This window comes from Geospiza fortis, unplaced genomic scaffold, assembly GCF_000277835.1.
Source record: "Geospiza fortis unplaced genomic scaffold, GeoFor_1.0 scaffold50, whole genome shotgun sequence".
NCBI lineage: Eukaryota > Metazoa > Chordata > Aves > Passeriformes > Thraupidae > Geospiza > Geospiza fortis.
Window position 1 is genome coordinate 2,659,248 of NW_005054382.1, and position 21,680 is coordinate 2,680,927.

Sequence of the window (21,680 nt, forward strand, 5' to 3'; positions counted from 1 at the left end):
CATTTTTCTTCCCTGCCCTTACCTTCCCTTCCCTTCCCTTCCCTTCCCTTCCCTTCCCCATGAAAAGCATAGAGTACTTAAATAAAGACACTGCTTGCGAACTTGGATAGTGAAGAAAGGTGGTGAAAGAGCAGATCCAGATAGTTATTTGTTGAGACCCTAAGATACATTTTCTTAATGCAGAAATGACAGTTTGAAAAACCTGGGTGGCTTTGAGGTGATGGGAGGAGCCTTGGTTCCCTCCTGCAAATAAAGGGAGGCATTTTATCCACTCTGCTCCATGCCCTCTGGCTCCTGGCAGTTCATGCTCTGATCTTTTATGTGGTCTCTTAGCAAGACCAGCTGCCTACTTGTTTGTACATAGGTTTAAATTTCTTTTTTTCTTTTTTTTTTCAGATACTGAGATTCTCTATACAAAAGTGTATGACGAGATCTGTAGGCGTTATGGAAAGAGCTATACCTGGGATGTGAAATCCTTGGTTCTAGGTAGACAAGCCCCAGAAGCAGCAGGGATTATTCGAGATCATCTAGATCTTCCAATAACCAAAGAAGAGTTATTCAAGGAAAGTCAATCGATGCTGGAGAAGATATTCCATACTTCTGGGTTGATGCCAGGTATGTTTCTTTGCAGCATTTATAAGCTCTTTATGGAATTATTTAAATGCTAATCAAGGTAGAAGTCTGTAATCTGCCTTCCATAAAGCAGTCACTTTTACAGATTATGTTTCATTGCTCTTGTTTTAGAAAATTTACCAAATCTACCTTTTTTTTACCTGTTTAAGAAAGGATATTTTACCTATTAAAGTTGACAGAATTTTTTTTTGCCCTGTTTACTTGGAGAAAAGCTTTTTTTCATGTTTTAAAAGAACAAAAAAGACTAGATACATGTGCATGAATTCTGTTTGGTAAACTAGACGTTTTTTGTAACTTTTTTGGCAGCTGTGTTTTATGTGGCTATAAGCACAGTCTTTGTTAAGCATAGATGCATTTGCCTGCACATATAAAAGTATGTGTGCCCATGGATTCTCTATGTTGGAATTATTCTCACCTAACCCGAAAACTATAATTCAGATACTGTGTCTGAGTGTGTCAGTGGAGAAGGAGGGTTTTTCAGGTTGTACTAAGACAGGGGAGTTTCCTTACCTTCTGAAGATATGCCTTTTACCAGTGATGATGTAGGATGCTCAAGTGAGTAGCTTCAACGAGGTAACTCAAGATAAGCAAGAGGACCAATCTTACCTGTAAAGTGAATGCATTCTTTTGTATTGAATTACATTTAGATTTGAAATGCTTAGAGAGAAATCATCAGCCATGCAACACTATCAGGACCTAAAGCTAGGATTGCTGCTAACTTTATATACAATGTTAAACTTTATGGAGCAAGTATCAATAATTTATGATAAAAAAAAACCAAAAACAGAAGGACTATAAAAATGGTATTAGAAGTGAAATAACTGCATGTCACTGTACATGTTTAACAGTTATAATTTTTTCTCTTTGAATGTGTGCTCGTTTGTTCTGACAATTTCTACAGCATATTAATATTTTAATTTTTAGAGCAACTTTTTTATACCTAGTTTTATAATGCATTAAGAAGATGCAAGTTAAAAATATGTGGTATGTTAGGAATAATTAACAAGTAGCAAAAATAAAAAGTGTGATTTTTTCAGCAGCTTAAAAAGCTTTAGTATATTTTGTGTCCAACTTAGTTCTCACTTAGTTATCTCTCTAATGTCATTTATAGGCAAGATTTGTCAAATTGCATCTCTCTCACTTATACATCCACCTGACACTGTAAGCCTAGTTAAACTTTCCAGAAAACAAGAAAGTTGGATTGATGTGGGGTTTTTTTGTTTTTTATCTCAAGCTTCTGGGACTGACTTTTCAAATATATCTTTTGCAAGTCAAACAAAAAAAAAAAACGTGTATGGGTTTAGGATAATGCCAGATGAACAAATAGGTAAAATGTTGGGTAGCACAGAGGAGGTATTCTGTGACTGCTGAAAACTGTGATAATGTGGCTGAGCTGGCTTGAACAGAGTTAGAAAGGTGATGGAACAGATTAGCCAAAGGAAACATGAAGTTTTCTACTGTTCCTACCTTCAAGAAGTGAATTTTGTACTTACTGAAGCTGGACTATTATGGATGAAGCAGGCCAGATTTGTACTAGGAGAAGCAAGTAAACATTTTCATCACCAAAATTGTTCAACTGATTATCTTTTCAGTTTAACTAAATACACATGATAACTTTTTTCAGTCCATTTTCTAAAGTAGAATTGATGTGAACTAGGATACAAGCTGAATTGCCATGAATTTTGGGAAACCAGGATGATGCAAGCTGATAAGCTGGAGGAAAATGTGTCCAGCTACTTACTATTCAATTTCTTGAAGAACTGTTCTCCAGTTAACCAAATTTTTAATCCAATTCTGTCTTTTTGTATCTTCTGAGGATGTTTATTAATGGATTGTGGATTTATTCTACAGTCACTTAATGTTGTTGAATTAAGAATGGGCTTCTTGAATGTGTTGTGCAAAATGTAAGATTGTGATAAAGTTTTGAGTTTACCATTGTTCTCTGACTGAACTGATCTTTCAGATGGTTACAGGTAAACACAGGAAAGTGAAAGTTAATTGTCATATTAATGGTGTAAGAGTACTCTAAAGTGCTGTGTCTCTGGTCATCTTTTGACAGTTAATAGACAGATGACATTATATTTTTCAAACTGTTTCTAAAAGTTGTGAAAAAAAATTGGATTGAATTTTGATTTGGTGGAAAGCACTGCTAAACAGTGGCCAATGATGTTTGAAAAAGTGGCTCAAACAAAGTGGCACTTGTTTCTGGATGAGCTATGCACATGATCTTGCCAAAGATGATAGCGCTGTAAATTCCTAAATCAAGTAAAGGTATGTCAATGATGACTACGGATAGTGTGGAAGTTGAAAGAATATTTAATTGGCAAAGCAGTTCTTCATCTGACAAGTTAGAAACTTGTCCTGGTTCTGACTGAGATAGAGTTTATTTCCTTCTTAGTACCAGGTGCAGTGCTGTGTTTTGGATTTAGTACAAGAATAAAGTTGATAACACACTAATGTTTAAGTAGTGCTTGCCCCAAATCAAGGATTTTTCCTTTTCTCATGCTCTGCCAGTGAATAGGTGCACAATAAGCCAGGAGGGAGCATGGCCAAGACAGTTTATCTGAGCTGGCCAAAGGGATATTCCATACCATAGCACATCATGCCCATGTATAAACTGGGGTTGGTACCCAGGAGAGGGACCAACTGTGGCTTGAGGATGGTCTGGGCATCAGTCAACAGGTGGTGAGCAATTGTATCGTGCATCACTCTTTTTAGATTTTATCTGTCTCTCCCCCTCTCCCTTTCATTTTACAACTAGTAGTATTAATATTATCATTATTACTTTGCTTTTATTATTAATCTGTTCTTATCTCAACCCACAAGACGGTTTCTTTCCCTGACTCTTCTTCCAGACCCACCAGGTAGGAACACGCACAAAGTGAGAAGCTGTGTGGTACTTAGTGTCCTGATGGAGTTAAACCATGGCACAGGCTGTATGACAGGCATACCACTTGGTGTACAACACCTCTGAGACATAAGTGACTGAAGACAGAGTTTGGGCTAGTTCAGTATGGCCAAGCTGACAGACAAGCTTCAATACATCAGGCTGTGGTCAAAATACAAATTTCATTTAACAAGAGGCACCATCCATTTCTAATATGGAATTTTCTGGTAACTATTTGGGAGTTTTTCACAGTTCGATTTATTTTTAGTTCTGAAAGAATGTTAAGGAATGGTAATTTTGATTCAGTATAGAAAGAAATTAATCCAAGATGACACTTAAAAAATGACAGGCCTGCCACTGTGCTACTTTTCTAAATATTTCTGTCAGAGTACAGACATTGTTATCAACAAGAGTAATGCAGTAGGCTTTCTGTTTCTGCAAATGCATTTTGAGTGTTTCTATGTTTCAGGGAAGTGCTTAGTCAGAAGATGAGGGAATGACAAGCAGAACAGAAGAAAACCATGCATACATATATTTACCTATACGTATATAGATGTGCTTTTGCATAAACCTAGCATATATAGAGTGAGAAAAACTGAACTCCAAATTATGCAACTACCAACAGTTGCTGTAATCATGTCAGGATTGTGAAACTACTGTTATTCTTTCACTGTAGTCTCTGGGTTTTGGCTCATCATCATTATCACAAAGCACAGATCTTTAAGGATCGTGTGGCTGTGTATGCCTTTCAGACATTTTCCATTCCTGGACAATTTTCATGATAACTGGGATTTGGTTCTTGCATCTCCTCTTCAGCCAGTGCGGAGTTTGATGTGCAAACTATTTTCCAGTTCACATGCAGTTGACTGTCCTTTGCAGCCATGAGAAGATAATTTCATACCTCAATTTTAGTGCCAAATGAAGCCAGTCAGCACAAAAAGAGAAGAAAGGATAACAGTTTAAATGTCAATGGCAACTCACTCCAAATTTCTTTTTTCTTGAACAGTTCAATTCAACCAGAAGTCTAGTTTGCTTAACCATTGCTTCCTTGATTCATGTTGTGCCCTTGACAGTTAAACAGACTTCCTACCATGATCTTTTTTTTCCTTGCTGTTTTTGTTTCAATGGAAGGAAGCTCTAGTGAGTCCATGCTGGGCTCAGTGAGCCTGTAACCCCCTAGAGATTAGCCAATTAGCTGCAAACTTGGAATGATGCTTCCTGTTAGGCTGAAATCAAACATTTGACCTTTACATCAAGTCCTAAAGGACTGCATCCCAAACATGCTTTTATCAGGAAATCGGCAACATAGTTGATGCAGGTTTTAAATTATGTAAAATTTAATATTTATGTTCCTTCTATGGTCATGCATGTGTCAGTATGTCCAGATTCAAATGAGAGTAATGATTTGATGAATAAAAAGTCTCTCCGACCAGAAGGGTCTCTGAGACTTTTTAGGGAGAAATAAGATGAGAAGACAAAATTCCTTCTTAATAGTCATGGCCTTCCAAAGTGAGGGAGTAGGCTGGTAGTTTCCATCTCCACTTTTGTAGCTTAATGAAAGGATGCCATACCATTGCAAAAAGCATTTTTAAACAGTGTGTCATAACAAAGAAAGAAGCAGAGAGTTGTGTTTCCATACTTTCATGAGATTCAGAAATATAGAATAGAATAGAACAGAATAGAATAGAACTTTTTCAATTGGAAGGGACCAACAAATGTCATCTAATCCAACTGCCAGTTCAGGCCTGACCGATTTAAAGCATTCTTGGCACTTAAACCAAGCAAGGGATAACCACACCTCTGTCACACTGTCACCTTCACAGCAGCAATCCTGACTTCACCTGAGTATTGAGAGCAAGTGTATAAAATTAATAGCATCAATGGCGAGCTTGCCATTGTTGTAGCACACCAGACTTCATAAAAATATTTTTAAATTATTTTATTACTTAAGTTAACAAACAGCATCTTCTTTTTCTAAGTGAGGTTGGTTTGTTTTGCTGAGGGCTCTTAGTGTTCAGAGGCTGCTGAGGTTTCTTGCCATAGATTTGTTTTTGTGAATTTAAGGATTTCCTTATCATTGAATTGGTTAGAAATCTAATCGATGTGACAAAGCTGAGTGCAAATGTTAACTTTTCTTTGATTAAAGAAAGTGATGAAATCTTGAAAAGCTCTACCACATATCACATTCAGTGTGGGAACTGTAAATGATTTTGGGAAAAAGGGGTAGTCTTTTTAATACACAAGCTATATTTATCCTTGAGATTTCCATTTGTGTACAAGTGGACATAAATTATCAAGAAATGCATAATGTATGCACAGTTAATTTAAACACTGCATGGACCACTTCGGTTTCCTTTAGTCTTTTTGTCAGCAGTAAATCTTTTCTTCCAGATATACACCAAACACTCTTGGGCAGCTTGTTTTGTGCAACATTACAGTAAAATGAAGTTGACTTGAATATGTGTGTCTAAAGAGCCTTGATTTAGGCACAGAGGTCAGGTGTCCTCTGTTCTTGGGCTTCTTAGTGTGAGTAGAAACATAACTGTATCTACACAGTGGTGAATGAAGAGCAGTGCTGTGATAGATGTACATGTAGGAGTACTGAATGTGAGACAAGCGCAAAGTTGTATTTGACCATTGCCATTCAACTTTTTTTTTGGCAACATGGACAGTGGGGTTGAGTGCACCCTTAACAGATTTGCTGATGGTTTGTGGCCCAGTCAGCATGCTGAAGGGAAGGAGTGCCATCCAGAGGGACTTGAATAGGCTTGAGAGGTGTGTCAAGGAAAAGCTCACGAAGGTCAACAAGGCCAAGTGCAAGGTCCTGCACCTGAGTTGAAGTAATCCCAAGCACCAATACAGACAGGGAAGAGAATGGATTGAGAGCAGCCCTAACAAGAGAGGCTTGGGGGTGTTGATTGACAAGAAGCTCAACATAAGCTGGCAATGTGTGCTTGCATCCCAGAAAGTCAACTGGGAACTGGGCTGCATCCAAAGGAGCATGGCCAGTGGGTCAAGGGAGGTGATTCTGCCCTTCTACTCTGTTCTTTTTGAGACCCCACCTGGAGTGCTGCATCCAGCTGTGGGGCACCCAGCATGAGAAGGATGTGCACATGTTGGGATGAGTTCAGAGGAGGACCAGTGATCATCTGATCAGAAGAATGAAGCATCTCTCCTTGAAGGCTGACGGAGAGAACAGGGGTTGTTCAGCCTGGAGAAGAGAAGACTTAAGGGAGACCTGATAGCATCTTTCAGTATCTCATAAGAAATCTGGACAAGGACTTTGTACAAGGGCTTGTAGTGACAGGACAAGGGGGAATGGCTTCAAACTGAAAGGAAGTAGGTTTAGGTTAGATATTAGGAAGAAATTCTTTTCTGCGAGAGTGGTGGGGCACCAGAAAAGATTGCCTAAAGAAGCTATGAATGTTCCATCTCTGGAAGTTTTCAAGGACAGTCTGGATGGGGCTTGGAGCAAATTACACCTAACAAAAGTTGGCCCACACTTGGCAGGGGGTTGGAGCTAGATGATCTTCAAGGTCCTTTCCAATGCAAAACATTCTACAAATTTGTGCACAAACTACATGAGGAAAGAATATGGTGACTGGTACAGTTCTTCCAACAAATATTTCAGTGCACACGTCTGAAAATCTGTTGATTAATACCATGTTCTTTTAAAAAGTCTGTAGCCCATGTTGTTTCTTCTTCAGAATATGCTGCATCTCAGCTACAAGACTTAGCAAGTGTAGTTGTATTAGCATGAGTTACATGGTGTAGACAAGCTCTAAAAGTACAGTAGGGCAAGAGAAACAAACCATACATGTACATCAGCAAAGGAAAAGGGAAACAGAATAAAAGAGGTAGCAGATTAACATATTAGTCAAACATCTGTATGTTATGATATGAAAATAAAAATAAAAACTATTGTGTTTTTGAATGAGAGTAAGAAGTCAGATTAAATAAATAAATAAGTTACACCACTCCCAACTACCCCTCCTAAGAAAGCATAAGCATGTATAGATGAGATATACATAAGGAAAGATCTGGTTACCCATGAAATACAGTTTTTGTTCTCTGTTAAAAAGAACTTTGTAATGTATTTCCATACTCTATTTTTTCAAACCACCACATTTCTTAGCAAAAAGTTTGGAAACACAACCTTTCCTTTGACATTAAAATAAATATGAGTAATAGTATTCGTTAGTACCTAGTACAAAGAAAAATGGTCTTCAAAACTTATTTATAAGTAAGGAGAATGAGTCTCTTTTCAACAATGAAGATTGACTGGCAACCAAATGATTGTGATTATAAAATACAGACAAACATAGCACAAGATTGTAACTGGATCACTTACCAAATAACCAGTAACTACCTAGGGAGAGGGATAAGACAATCTGTAAAGTTTCCTAAATACCTCACTTTTTCTGAAGTATTTTTGTAGTCTCCAAAACTATGTCAAAGGTTATACCTAGCAGCAGTGGCTAGCACTAAAGTTGTTACTTTAATCATAACTATTGAGGCCTGCATGAGTAAAGGCTGTGGGACTCGATCCTTGTGGAACTCTTCCAAGTCAGCTAATTCTGTGATTCTGTGAAATGAGAAGTAGTATTTTTATTAAGGTAATTAAAGTGTGGAGAAGCTTTTGAACATAGTAAGTCATCTTCCTATCACTTTTAAAATACACATTTTCTATTTTGAGTTTTCAGAGTTCGCATATCTTTACTTTCTAAAAAAAAACAACTATGAAGGTAAAGACACAGAATAATCACCCTAAGCCTAGCTATTTTTTTATTATTAACATACATGTAGCCTTTTGCTTTCTGTAATAATTTAATATGAACTTCCATTTGAATCTGAAGGAAACACAGAATCTATGGAAATTTCACAATATAACCTGATTTCATAGACCACTTGGTGCTTGCATTTAATTAGGTTAAGAAATGTATTGTATTTATGGTGTTTTGTTGGTATGGGCATTATTATTGTTGTTGTTGTTGTTGTTAATTATTATTATTTACTGTCTTGGACTAAAGTAATCCTATGTTATATTGTTTCTTAGATTATTAGATGTCTGACACTATACTTTAATAAGGACAGTGATTATTTAGAAGAATATGAGGTATTATTGTATATGATGGTTCTCTCTTCCAGCGTGCTCAAAATGTTTTTCAGTTGGTTGACACCTTAGCTAAATTACTTGTAAACTATAAAGAAATATTATGTATGATGGTTGGGGCATATCTGAAAGCTCTGTGAGCTGTTTGGATTTTCTTAAAGGGTGGGAAAATGTGGATATGTTGGTTATATGTCCTTCCTAGCAGAGAATGCCAGTTTTCACATAAATTAAGAGCAACAACACACACACACACACGTTTGCCATTTCTCTATTTCCTATTGACTTCTTGGTTTTCTTTCTGGGATTGCATTGTAGATAAAATATTATTTATCAGAAATAAGATGTAATTGGTACCTAGGTGCCAATCAGGGAAGAACTAAGCAGTGGCAAGAGGGGTAGAGTACACTGTGGTGTTTGTGAAGGCATATGCCACTGAAAATGACATTTATTTGAGGCCTTCTCAGCCATGTAGGAGATCCTGTAATGTAATTTTGAAGCTTAGTTTTCATAGAATCTACCTTATAAGTTCTAGATGTTTCACTTATTATGATCCTATTTGCAATGTTTGCTTTCTTGAGAAAAAGTCTTGGGAAGTTCATTTTTAAGGGCTTTTTCCTTACATAGCTTATGTTTATCTTTTTAGGATTGAGACATTAGAGAAGACAGGGGGGCTGTCCGTGTAGGTCTGAGCATTTATGTGGTCCTGCACTCTGTGCTGACAGTACACAAACCAGCTGTTTTCCTGAAACTGGAAGACTGTAGGACTTCAGCTCTGTATATAAGACATCAAACAGTGGATTTTCAGGCTAAGGTACTGTCAGAGCTTGCAGTGTAATTGTCTGTATGATGGTGTTATGCCTTCAAATAAATCAACTGCAAGCAGAAATATAAACACCAGTGTGGGTGAGTGAGGGTCCTTAGTGATGCAGAGTCCCCAGGCAGGTGCAAAGGAGAGTTGCTTTATTGAAAAAAGCAGGCCTTTTTGAGCAGTTAGCCCAGTTAGCACTTATCAGCTACATACTTTTAAATCATAGCAAACATAATCCAACCACCATACACCACGATGTGAACACACCATGGTTACATAACTTATTTTTCTGCCCCTAATTCAGCTGAGTCACTTTCCCACAGTCCCTTTCTAGTTAACCAAAGTAACAGGCCTGAGCCATGATTTTGTAAGGCCTTCCTTTTGTAAGATTTTACTGATATGCAGCACAAGAGACGTTCTGCTGGGGAACAAAGGAAACTGAAATTAGGGTTCCATCCTGAAGTGATGTGTATAATTCTCTTCTTCATTTCACATGTTTTCCCAGTTTATTATGGAGATCCCTTTCTTGTTTATCTTGAAAAACATTCTTATATACTACTGTTACATGTCCATAGATGAAAGTTTGGTTGGAGATTAATATTTGAAAAAAACAGAAGAGCTTTATAGTCTTTCCTTCTTTATCTGAAAGCATTTTAAAAGAAATAGATCTGAATCTGCATATACAGAAGTGGTACAAGTTAAGTGTTTTGTTCATGGATAGACAAATACAAGAAAAGGGATGGTACAAAAATTTGAAATTATATAAAATAAAGTGTAGCAAAAATGTATGTGCTGTTCACTGTTCTAAACTATTGTGCATGACACAGAGATTATGTTTGTATAGAGCTAAAAGGAAGATAAAAATTCCCTTTGCTTTCAATCAATTTGAGTTAGCTTTCAGGAGTTTCATCTTGTTAATTTTCACTTCATGATCAATGTCATTTGCTTATAAAATGTGATAGCTTAAAAGGAATAATGTAGAAAACAGTGTTGTAATAGCATGTAAATAATTGGATAGGGATTCTCATTAGATCATTTTAGTGTAACATTATTTGGTTTCGTGAACTCTTGGTGTACATGTATGCATTAGTCAATTAGAAGGAAAATGTGGCAGTTAGCCCAAGGGTTTTGTTGTTCAGTATAAGTCTTATTTTTAGTTTGTCAGTTGATCCAATGTGTTAGTCACCATGATATCAGCTGAATCTAAGGAGAAGAACACCACATCCAGAGTCTAATGGAGGGATAAAAGTTCATTTTTCAAAAAAATAAAATAATGTACATACTTTTCTGCAAGTTTCAGAACAAAAGAGCCGATCTCTTTCTTTTAAATGTATCTGTGGTCTCAAAAGAAATAGGTTCTTTCTGTTTTCATTTGTTTTCTTTTTTCCCTCAAAGTTGATAACTTGATTGACATTTGTGATTAATTGGGTTTTAAAGATGCTGACATTTAAAGTTGATACTCCTTCTTTGCAGCTTCTGTAACAAAACTCTGAAGATGCTAAGATTTAAAGTTGATACTCCTTTGCAGCTTCTGTAACAAAACTCTGCTTACAATTCTTTTCACCTATTTTTCTGTGCAATAGTCACTAATACTTAACTGTTGTAGTTAGTATATATTAAGGTTCTGTGTCAATCTAAAACTTCTTATTTAAAGAGATAGTGTAAAGATACAGTATTTACCTCTTTTACTATCTAAAAACAAGAGACTAAGAGACAGTGTAAAGATAACAGTATGTACCTCTTTTACTATCTAAAAACAAGAGTACATTTGGAAATAAATCATAGCAATGTGAGATATTTTTTCCTCATTTTTTTATAACTACTTAAAGAATTTATGTTGTTCTGCATAAGATATTTATTGCCTGTGGCCATATTTATTGCCTCCGTGCCACATTTAGAGTGTATTCTTATGCTGGAAAAACAGAGATCCTTATTTCTTTTGACATTTCTTGAATTTTTATTCTTGCTCTATATTACTAAGTTTTCAGTAGGAGAGGTGGAGGGTAGTCCCAGGAAGCCTAGGAGAGGGGTCCCTCTGGGATGGGTGGGCCATGATCCCTTACATGGTGCCACAAATAAGTTAGAAGTTAGGGAGATCATGGGAATTTTCAGTATACTTCTTCATAGCCACTGAGTTTTCAATTGGTTGGTTTTGATTTTCATTATATTGAAAAATCTTTGTAACTAAAGAAGATATAATGACACAGTATTTGCCAGGAGAAGTTTCTTACAGATCTTTAAAGCAGTTCCTCAATTCCCCTTCTGTTGATGTTTTCTTTAAAAAAAAATTAGAAAGATACTAAGGAAGATATATTCTTAATGAAGAATTATATGCTGAATTAGTAAAATAATTGTGTCAGTAATTTGATGTGGTGGCAAAGTGTCTAGAATTAAACTGGTGGTACTTGATGCAAACAAAAATGGATTTCCCTGATCTATAGCTTTTACAAAGAGGAAAGCAAACCTGAAATTAAAATATTTTTCAGCTGCTATTGTTCTGAGCTAGTCAAGTTATGCTAGCTATTCTTCCAAATGCAGTTTAATTTTTTTTCTGGGCAACTGATTTGCCCCTTGCAATTTTTTTTCTATCATCTTGCTCTATTTACATGTGTGCAAATAATAATTTTTTAAGGGGCGTGTTCTCTGAATAATGTAAATATTTTCTCTCTGGAGATATTAGCTAAAACTGCATTTTAGCTCCCTTATTGTGAGGGAAGCTAAAAAGAGAAATCAAACACACATGCAGACACATTTACACACTGAAATCATGATGTGCTCGAGGAATACAAGAGAGAACCCTGGAGAAATAACCTTTCTGCAACAGTGCTTCTCTCTGGCTGGCTACCTCCAATAGAAACAGAATAAGCATACCCAGTGAGAGATGAACTGAAGCTGTGATACAGTGGGACTGAAGAAAATTAGCTATTTGAAAAGAGCACAACTTTAGAGAAAACTAATCATATCATAGAAAGGGCAGAGGAGATAGGAAGTGTCTTCTGCTTGTGTAATCTTTGGACTGCTTTATGTTACAGCACTTATGTATGCTAGCCTTGCTAAACATTCCAGTTTATTAAATTCCTTGGAATTAATACATTTTATTTTAGGGAAGAGACACTTATACTACTGCTTTACATTAAGGAATCAGTGCTTCCATTAATTTAATATAGACTTACTTGGCATGATTCAGAATGAAGATATAAACTATCTGGAATAAAAAGCTAGCTTGTATTTAACATCGTATTTTAGTGAGAGGACATAGTAGCATCATTTGGGAAAAAGTGCACTTGCTTAGTATAACCACTTAGTGGAGCATAAGAAGGCTTTTAAATAACTGATGTATTGACCTTAGAGGAAGAGTAGTGCTTGTTATATCTGTCCATCTCAAAATCTAACATTAGAGAAGTGCATGTATTTACAGTTTGAAGGCCATCTTCAAATACAAGCATGGAGCTATAAATGTCAGTTATTAATTGTTTGATTCGATTCTGGAGAATAAATGAGAAATCTGCAGAGAGTCATAGCTACAAGTCCTATTTCCAGATAGATACATTAGTTACTGCACCTATTCACTAATCTACACACTTTGTTATCAGTGGTACTTGCAGCTTGTCAAAGTTGGGCATATGACTATACCTGGGAAAAATGTATGGCAGATAACATCGTTGTTTATAGAATTGAATGGCTAGATCACAAGGGAAATACAAATCAAAGGTGCTGAGGTGGCAAAGGAGGAGTGGGAATGGTTTAATGGTTTAAGGGAGTGGAATGGTTTAAGAGAGTAGGAATGGTTTAAGGGAGTGGAGACCAGACATAATGATGACACTGAATAAGGAGGAAGGGAATAAGATTATTTTTGTATAACCAGGCATGAAAAATAGGATAAGAATTAATGTAGTTGGAACATGAAAATAGAATTGTGCTCAAGTTGTTTCAAGGAGACAAAAGTCCACTGGACTCTACTGGAACCTAAAGGTACCTGAAACTAATATCCTGTGTCTGGTACAGTTCGGATTAATGCCAAAAAGCACAGCTGAAATGATTTTACGGGTATGGAGGATTTTCACTTGGGAATTGATAAAGACCAGACATCCACACTTGTTCTTTATTAGATAATGCTAATTGTTTTGTCTGGGAAAGGTATCCAGCATTTAGAATACTTCAGCAAAGAAGCATTAAAAACCCTTCAGAGAAAACTCAAAACTTGCACTGAATAACAAAGTATGTTTCCCTCTTACGCAGACTGGTTGTGTTTTCACTGTTCACTGCATTAACCTTCCCTAGAAGACTGGATCAGATTGAAGTTTCTACCCATTAGACTTGAGGTGTTCATTACTCTGGGTTCACAGCATCAATAGATAAAGCTCTGGTATTAACAACTGTGACTGACAGCTGCTCTCCTGCCCAGTGTTACTTGCCTTGGTAATTGCAAAAGAGAGAAACTGAGCTCTCTTATGGGCTGGTTTGAGCCAGCTGGATACCTACTTCAGGAATTAAAACTCTGCAATCCAGTGAGAAGAGTATACTTCTTTGATTTTTTTTTCCCAAGAGCATAACTGTATATGAAAGAAAATATTCTCTCAAACTCATAGAGTTTTAACTAAAAAACTTACATGATGTGGGGACATTGCTTAATGAATTTCTAGTGGGTCTCATTATGTAGTGATATTAATCACATTTTTGGCAGATTTTGAGAAAAGCATTGTTTGATAACAGAAAAAGTATGTATATAGCTTAGAGAATGTTCCATGATTTTTGAGTTATGAAAGAAAATATTCTCTCAAACTCATAGAGTTTTAACTAAAAAACTTACATGATGTGGGGACATTGCTTAATGAATTTCTAGTGGGTCTCATTATGTAGTGATATTAATCACATTTTTGGCAGATTTTGAGAAAAGCATTGTTTGATAACAGAAAAAGTATGTATATAGCTTAGAGAATGTTCCATGATTTTTGAGTGTAGAAGGAACATTTCAGATATAGCAAGAATTTTGTTTTATACTGACTCTTTGAAATAGGTTTATCACGTTCAGTAAGACAGCATTGTTGAAGTATTGCTAAATGCTTTGTAATTGGATGTAAACATTTCTACATATACCAACTTATATGCATATTTATAAAAACTAAAATGTGTATATTTGTCTTGCAGGAGTCAGTAAGCTGATCCATCATTTACACAAACACAAGATACCCATAGGTGTTTGCACCAGCTCGAGTGTATCATCATTTGAGCTAAAAACAAGCAGACACAAAGACTTATTTAGTCTTTTTCATCATATTGTTTTGGGAGAGGATCCTGAGTTGAAGCGTGGCAAGCCGCATCCTGATCCGTTTTTGCTTTGTGCAAAGAGATTTGAACCTCCTGCACCACCAGAGAAGGTAAGAGGGGGAGGGCACAAATTAAATTTAGGAATTTTCTGTTAATTAATTAATTTAGGGCATAAATTAAATTTAGGAATTTTCTGTTTGGGCTATATTTGGAAATATTTTTTAATGTGATAAAGACTTAGATTAATATAAACATTATTAAAATCAGCAACCCCCATTTTCAAAGATGTTTGTGCTGTCCAAGAGAGGGATTTAGAGTTTGTTATGCAGATTGCTCTGATTTGTTACATGGTAGCATGCAGTAGTAGGAAAGTGTAATGATTTTCTGCTGGATATATATAAGTCTACAAGCTTAACTTCACTATTCAAAGTTTGGAAACATTCATGGCTGATTTACCTCTTAAGTGTCAAAACATTAAATATAGTACTTTGTGATGAGGACATATATTTTTCTGAATCTATATCTTTCCACTAGCAGTCTAAATCTCTGAGATCATAGTCCTTGTTTCCGATTTAAAACTATCAGTTTGAGCACTCTTTCTCAAATAGTAGATGTGTTAATTTTTCCTGTCTTATATATAACTTTACAAACTATTCTGAAGTAGAAATCTGTAGGAAGAAAATTTCACATCAACTGAGAGTTAGTTAAAACAATGTCTTCATTTTTATTTTAAATTAAATTGCCTTTATGCTTAGAATATTTTTTCTCACTTCTTCTCTGCCGCAAGTTGAACGTAAGTTTTGGAGTTATTTTCATTACTGCAGAAAAATGTGTTGCATGATAATTTTAAGGAAGAAATTTAGGTAGATTAGACTGTGATTACTGTTCTCTCAGTAAAATTTTTGGGAAAAAAAAGGCTACACAAATACTTATGGAATGATTAGGTAAGATTCCTCACCTTTCATACTTCAAGTTCTCACCCAGAGTCTAAATGGTATTTTCATTGCCTGGGAATACAAAGTGAATTAAGTTTGGTGCAGTGTGGTTGACTTTTGAACAGTTAACCAAACTGGGTTTGGGTTTTGGTTTGGATTGGTTTTTTTTCTGTTGCAATTTCTCTTGATGTGTGAATCTACTTCATTTATAAGCTTGTATGTTCAGAAATTATACACCAAATGTACATAACCAAGGAAATTGAATGTCAGCTGTATTAATGGCAAATTAAACTATAATTTCATGGAAGGAGCAGGACAGCTTTTCCAAAACTCTTAGTTTTTGTACTTCTATTTCAGAAAACCAATTACAAGATGGTAATACTTAAAACAATCAAAAAGTTTGAAAACAAACCAAAAGGAAGCAACAAAACCAGTGAACCAGTGACACTGTGTAGACACTTGTATTCTTTAGTTATGTTAGCATTGAAAAAAAGACATGAAGAAATAGTAGCATCTGTATTACACTAAATATTTTTAACCACAAAGGTATGTTAGACAATCAAAGTCACAGATTGTTAATAGTAGTTGTGTATTTTTAATTTTGTTAACTTTTCTTTGAAGAAGGGCAAAGATGTTTGAATCCATATTTTTCCTTTGTAAGAAGTTTACAGCATCAAATTCCCTTAGTGCAGCTAATTCAGCTGAACTTTTTTGTTTTGCTCCATCTACAAAAGTCACAAATGTTAAAGTGTGGGAAATTTACAAATGCACAGAATTCCCAAGAGGAAGGAAGTGAAAACAATGCATGTGAAACTATCCAAAACATTTGTGACCAGTTGCAGTGTAATAGTGTCATCTGCAGTGTTTTGTCCCAAGCAGTGAACTAATAGAGCTACAGGTTTGGATTTCATGCCAGCAATCATTAACATGCAAGGCTGCAGCCAGGTATCAGGAGGTAAAGCTAATGTCTACATAAACAAATAATTGGATTTAAGCAAAACAGGTTGTTAGAGCATCATAGGCAGTGCTTGGGCTCATAGATCTAAGCTATATATGATTTGAATGTTTTCAATTGGATTGGATTTACTGTGATCCCAGGCTGAGATAGGGTTCTTTGGAGCTTTATGTACTCTTAAATATTGGAGGTTGCTTGATGAGTGCCTGCAGAGAACTTTCACTGGAGATGCTGTCTAGAGCAACCTAGTACATACCGAAACTACCCAGTGAAACTAACTATCAGGGAGAAAGTGAGAACTTTCAAGTTTGCTTCAAAACTTTGTTGCTGCTTTTAGCAAAACATACAATGTAGGCATAGAGAAAACCAAACCCAGAATTTAGCTGTAGTGTCATATCACCCAGTGGCAACTGCTGTGCAGGCATACTTCTGCAAGGAGACCAGTATTTCGGTGGTATATAAATGGATATGATATCTGCTATACTGTCATTGAAGGATGTCATAAATATCCATCTTGAAATTTCTTAGATGTTGATCTTTTGATTTGCAGTCTTTGCTTAACTAGGAACTTAATAAGCATAATGATAAAATGATAGCACAGGAATTTCAAAAAAGATAAAGCCTGCAAATTCAGCCTAGCTTTCCTATCTTGTGCTGCATGAAGCATCATATGAACTTCCAATGCTCGTAACAATGCCCAGTCTTATAAGTAATTAAGTAAATCAGCCAGATAATCAAAATATTATCTGGAAATTAAATACTAGAAATTTTGTATTTTAATAAAATTTATTTTTAAATATATTCCAAATTCTGCTCTTAAATGCACAGATGCAACTTGTATGAAAACTGTCTGGAGCTGTACATGTGTAGAAATTATGTGTTCTTGAATATTATAGAAATTTCAGGCCACAGTGTTCAAAGCACTGTGATCTTTTTCATCCATTTTATTTAGATGATTGAAAAACACTTTTCATAGTATTATTTCTGTTTGGATTCTGGTCAGGGAGTACTTTAACAAACAGAACGTTAATAAATCCAGGAATCCTAGTGGGATGCACTCTCAAGTGCTGAGAGATCTGGAAGATGTCATTGAAAGACCATTTTCCATAATCTTTGATCTATCATGGCCACTGGGAGAAGTGCTCAAGGGTTGGAAACATCACATGTCACTCCTGTGTTGAAGCCAGGCAAGAAGGATGAACTGCAGGCTTCTCAGCCTCATCCTAATCCCTGGAAAAAGATGATGGAACAACTTATCCTGAAAATAATTTCCAGGCACAGTAAGGATAAGCAAACCATCAGGAGGAGTCAGTATGTCTACAGCAAGGGAAAGTCATGCTTGACAACCTGATTAACTACTTTGATGAAGTGACTGTCCTGGTGGACATGGTGAGAGCAGTGGCTGTTGTTTACCTGAGCTACAGTGGTGCCTGTGACACTCTCACCCACATGATGTGGATGAGCAGACAGTGAGGTGGTTTGAAAAGTGGCTGAGTGGTCAGGCCCAGAGGGTTGTGATCAGTAGCACAAGTCTAGCTGGGTGCCAGTGATTAGTGGTGTGCTCTGAGGGCTGTTTAACATCTTCTTTAGTGGTGTGGATGAATTAAGATAATGCTCAATAGGATCTTATTAATGCATATGTATACCTGAAGAAAGACAGTAATGAAGAAGGAGACAGACTTTTTTCAGCAATGCCCAGTGCCAGAACCTGAGGCAATGGACACAGGCACACAGGAGACTGAGCGCAAGGAAACTTTTTTTTTTTTTACTGTGAGGATGGCCAAGCACTTGCAAAGATCATTCAGAAGGTTGTGAGATACACAAAGTGTGTCTGGACACAGTCTTGTGCAGTGGAGGAGGTTGGACCAGATGAGCTCTGGAGGTCCCTTCCAATCTCACTCATCCTGTGATTCAGTGATTATCTTGACAGATTTGATCTGGGAAGAAAAAAATAAGGGAAAAAAAAAGCTTTTGCTGAACAATATTTTTCTGTTCTTCTATAATTTACAGAGCTCACATTATTTAAAATAATGCTTTTGGGATTTGAAATACCAGAATATTATTTTTTGATTTAAAAGAGTTTATAGTAACCAAGCCATTTGTGTGTATTTTTATAGTTTATACATAAATATATTTATATATCAACTATAACTTTCCAATGCTATCTTGAAGAAGTTTTCTTTCATAATAATAAAAATGGCATGCAAATAAATTTATTTTAAGTATGGCTCTGAATTAGAGGGTTTCTGACACCCGCATGCCAGCGTTTATACATGTTTCCAATATGTTTCTGTCATCAAAACCACACAGATTAATTAACTTCCTGGTTAAGGGCATTGAAGGTTAAGGCATTTCTTTCCAGTATTTTGGTTGATTTGCTTATAGCTTTTCTGCAAAATAAAGGACCTTAGTAGTAGTTTAAAAGCAAATAAATCCATTTATATTAACTTTTTAAACAGAGGGATAGACTGTAGTAATACAAATGGTCATAACTCTCTTATGAAAACTCAATCTGTTCTATTTAAAAAGTTCCAAGTGATGTAAATCATTACCTTAATTTAAAACACTATTTCTTTGCAGTTTCTTCCATTTCTAATTAATTAATTGATCCCATAGTTACAAATAATCTCTGTACCAAATCTAGAGAGAGCTCATTAAAATTTTTTCAGACTGATTAAATGGCATTAGGATTTATGAATCTCAGTGGGCATTTTGTCATGGAACAGAGAAGTTCAAAGAGAAATTTTCTGTGAGTTTTTTGCTCTAGAAGATATAAGGGAAGAACAGTAGATTCAGAACATTTTGACATTCAATTATTTTGTAATTTTATTCTATATTGCACAACTAAAACTGGATAAAGAAGGCTAATTTAACACCTAATGTGACCATTGTTATTGTGAGCTTTTGTAAAAAAGAATGCTAAAACTGGTTTTTTTGTATTATCTGCTTCATTTTTAAACCTTTTCTAGTTTTCTTCCCCCACTCCTCCGTTTTGACTGAACGCATGTAGTGTATATATTTTACTCACTGTGGTTTTCAGATAAGCAGGTATTTAATTAGTGATGGTGCTGTTATTCCTTGTGTATACCTGGAGGTTGAATGTATTAGAAGTGCTTTATTTGAAGTACAGAAATTACAGACATGAACAACAGTTCTAAGTGGTGCACTGAGCTGTAAATTGGAATCCCTGCTGTTCAAATCAAATGTTTTAGTCACCATAAATCTGTTCCTTTCAATTTTATTGGCTTATACTCTTTCCTGAATGTTTATGATTCACAATTTTTTTATTTTGGAAATAAAGGCATTGAATATAAAACCACTGACATTTTTCAACTTTGTTCAAATATACATCAATGGTTTTTTCTTCAAGCTTGGCTCTAGTTTTTCTTTGCCTAGGCCTAGATTACCGATTTTTTCTCATCTGAAACAACCTTCTAAATAGCTGTTCATGGTATGAACCATTCTGATTTACCCAAGTCCTGCTGTCTTATTTCCTTGGACTCACAGTTCTTACCAGCTGTTTTAGCATATTGTTAGATATTGGTTTTTTTCCAGTGGATATAACCTGTGATGGTAATGGTCAGAGTATGAAGTTTAAAGTGCTAGGCTGCATTCAGGAAGAGAGATGACAAAGAGTTTGTAGATGATCGCTGTTCTCAGACAGTGTGGTCTGACAGAGGCAGATACAGCACAGGCCAGTGGCTGCTTATTATGAAAAGACATCAATGTTCCTCCACAGCTCTTTCTGGCTGAAGGTTCATTTTGAGATAGAAAGTAGAATTTAGTCTTTCTTTTCAGAAAGTTGTCTCAGGACAGCACTGCCCCACCTCCATGGGACCCTCTCCTTTGATCACCTTTCCTGTAGCAATACTCTGAATATTTGAGGCAAGACAGGCATAGGTCTGGTCCTCTACACTACTATACACAGGCATCTTTTCCCTAAATTCATAATAAGCCACTATTTTATACTTAAAAGAAAATTAAAGGAAGGAGACTTTTTGTTTGTTCATTTTCAGGTTTTTTTCAATTATCATGCTCTCAGTTCCTATGGTTGATTTACTCCCCCCTTTTCTTCTAAAGCATGTGTACTTGTGTGTTCACACGTGCACTCACTCACTCTCCCAACCTACCCCTCCCCATGCTGGCAGTCTTTATTATATATTTGTGGAAGAAAAATGAGATGTTGTATGGCTTGCAAGTAATTTAACTTTTAAGTGTTCCAGACATTGCCCTTGTTACTGCAGTGCATGTTTATTTATGGATGTATTTGTCTTATGGAGATGAAAAAAGTCATTGAAATTCCATGCAAAAAGTAACCTGGTCAAGGTTTGCTTTCACTGAAGGTATCTTAATGATTGGAAGGGGAAAGAAGGATTATAATTAGTTCTTAGTCTTTGGGGTACTCTACTTGGGAGGGGGGAGAGGTAGGAATACTTTTTTTTTTCCTTGCATTTGTCTTGATAATGTATCAAGTAGCTGCTAAGGGACTTGATGAAATGTGATGCAGAATAATAAATTATGCTCTGCAGCCTTCTTTGCTTCTACGTGAGGCGAGTATGTAAGCACAAAGAGACTGGTGCACCTCCAAATTCAAAAAGCATTATATTCAGATTAGCAGGTCACTGGAGATGTGTTGCTAATTGTTTTAGGGAACTCATTATGGGTATTATCACATTTTAATTATGCACGGCAAATAGGAAAAAAGAGGGGAGGAAATCCTTTTTTATGATAACTTGCTCACTGATTTATCTTTTCTTTCTTTCAAGACCTTGAGCATTTTCTTAGAGATGCCAAACAGCAGTCATTGAATAATTAGATTTTAAATAACAAGAATTTTCATGAAAATGTTTTTAATGTCTTTTGAGTTATAGCAAGCATGAATAAATCCTCTTTCTATAAGATCTAGTGCACTGATTCTCTCTGTATCTGGAGTTACCTTTGTAATCACCCAGAGCTGGTTCTAACAGTGGCTTTCAACCATTTCAGGACAAAAAAGACTGAAAGAAGGAATTGTGTTGTTTGCTTTATTTTTTGGTTGCTTCTTTGTAAATTAATGTCATGGAGAAACCTCTGGAAACCTA

The 21,680-nt window shown here is 35.9% G+C and overlaps 1 protein-coding gene across 1 annotated transcript in view; it reads left to right on the forward strand.

Moving 5' to 3' along the window:
- The window catches only part of PUDP (pseudouridine 5'-phosphatase), a 58,556-nt gene that overhangs the window by 17,671 nt on the left and 19,205 nt on the right, over nt 1–21,680 (forward strand). The window contains exons 3-4 of the mRNA XM_031060418.1: nt 397–615; nt 14,590–14,819. Coding sequence (XP_030916278.1) covers nt 397–615; nt 14,590–14,819 — 449 coding nt within the window. The remainder of the gene's footprint in view (nt 1–396; nt 616–14,589; nt 14,820–21,680) is intronic.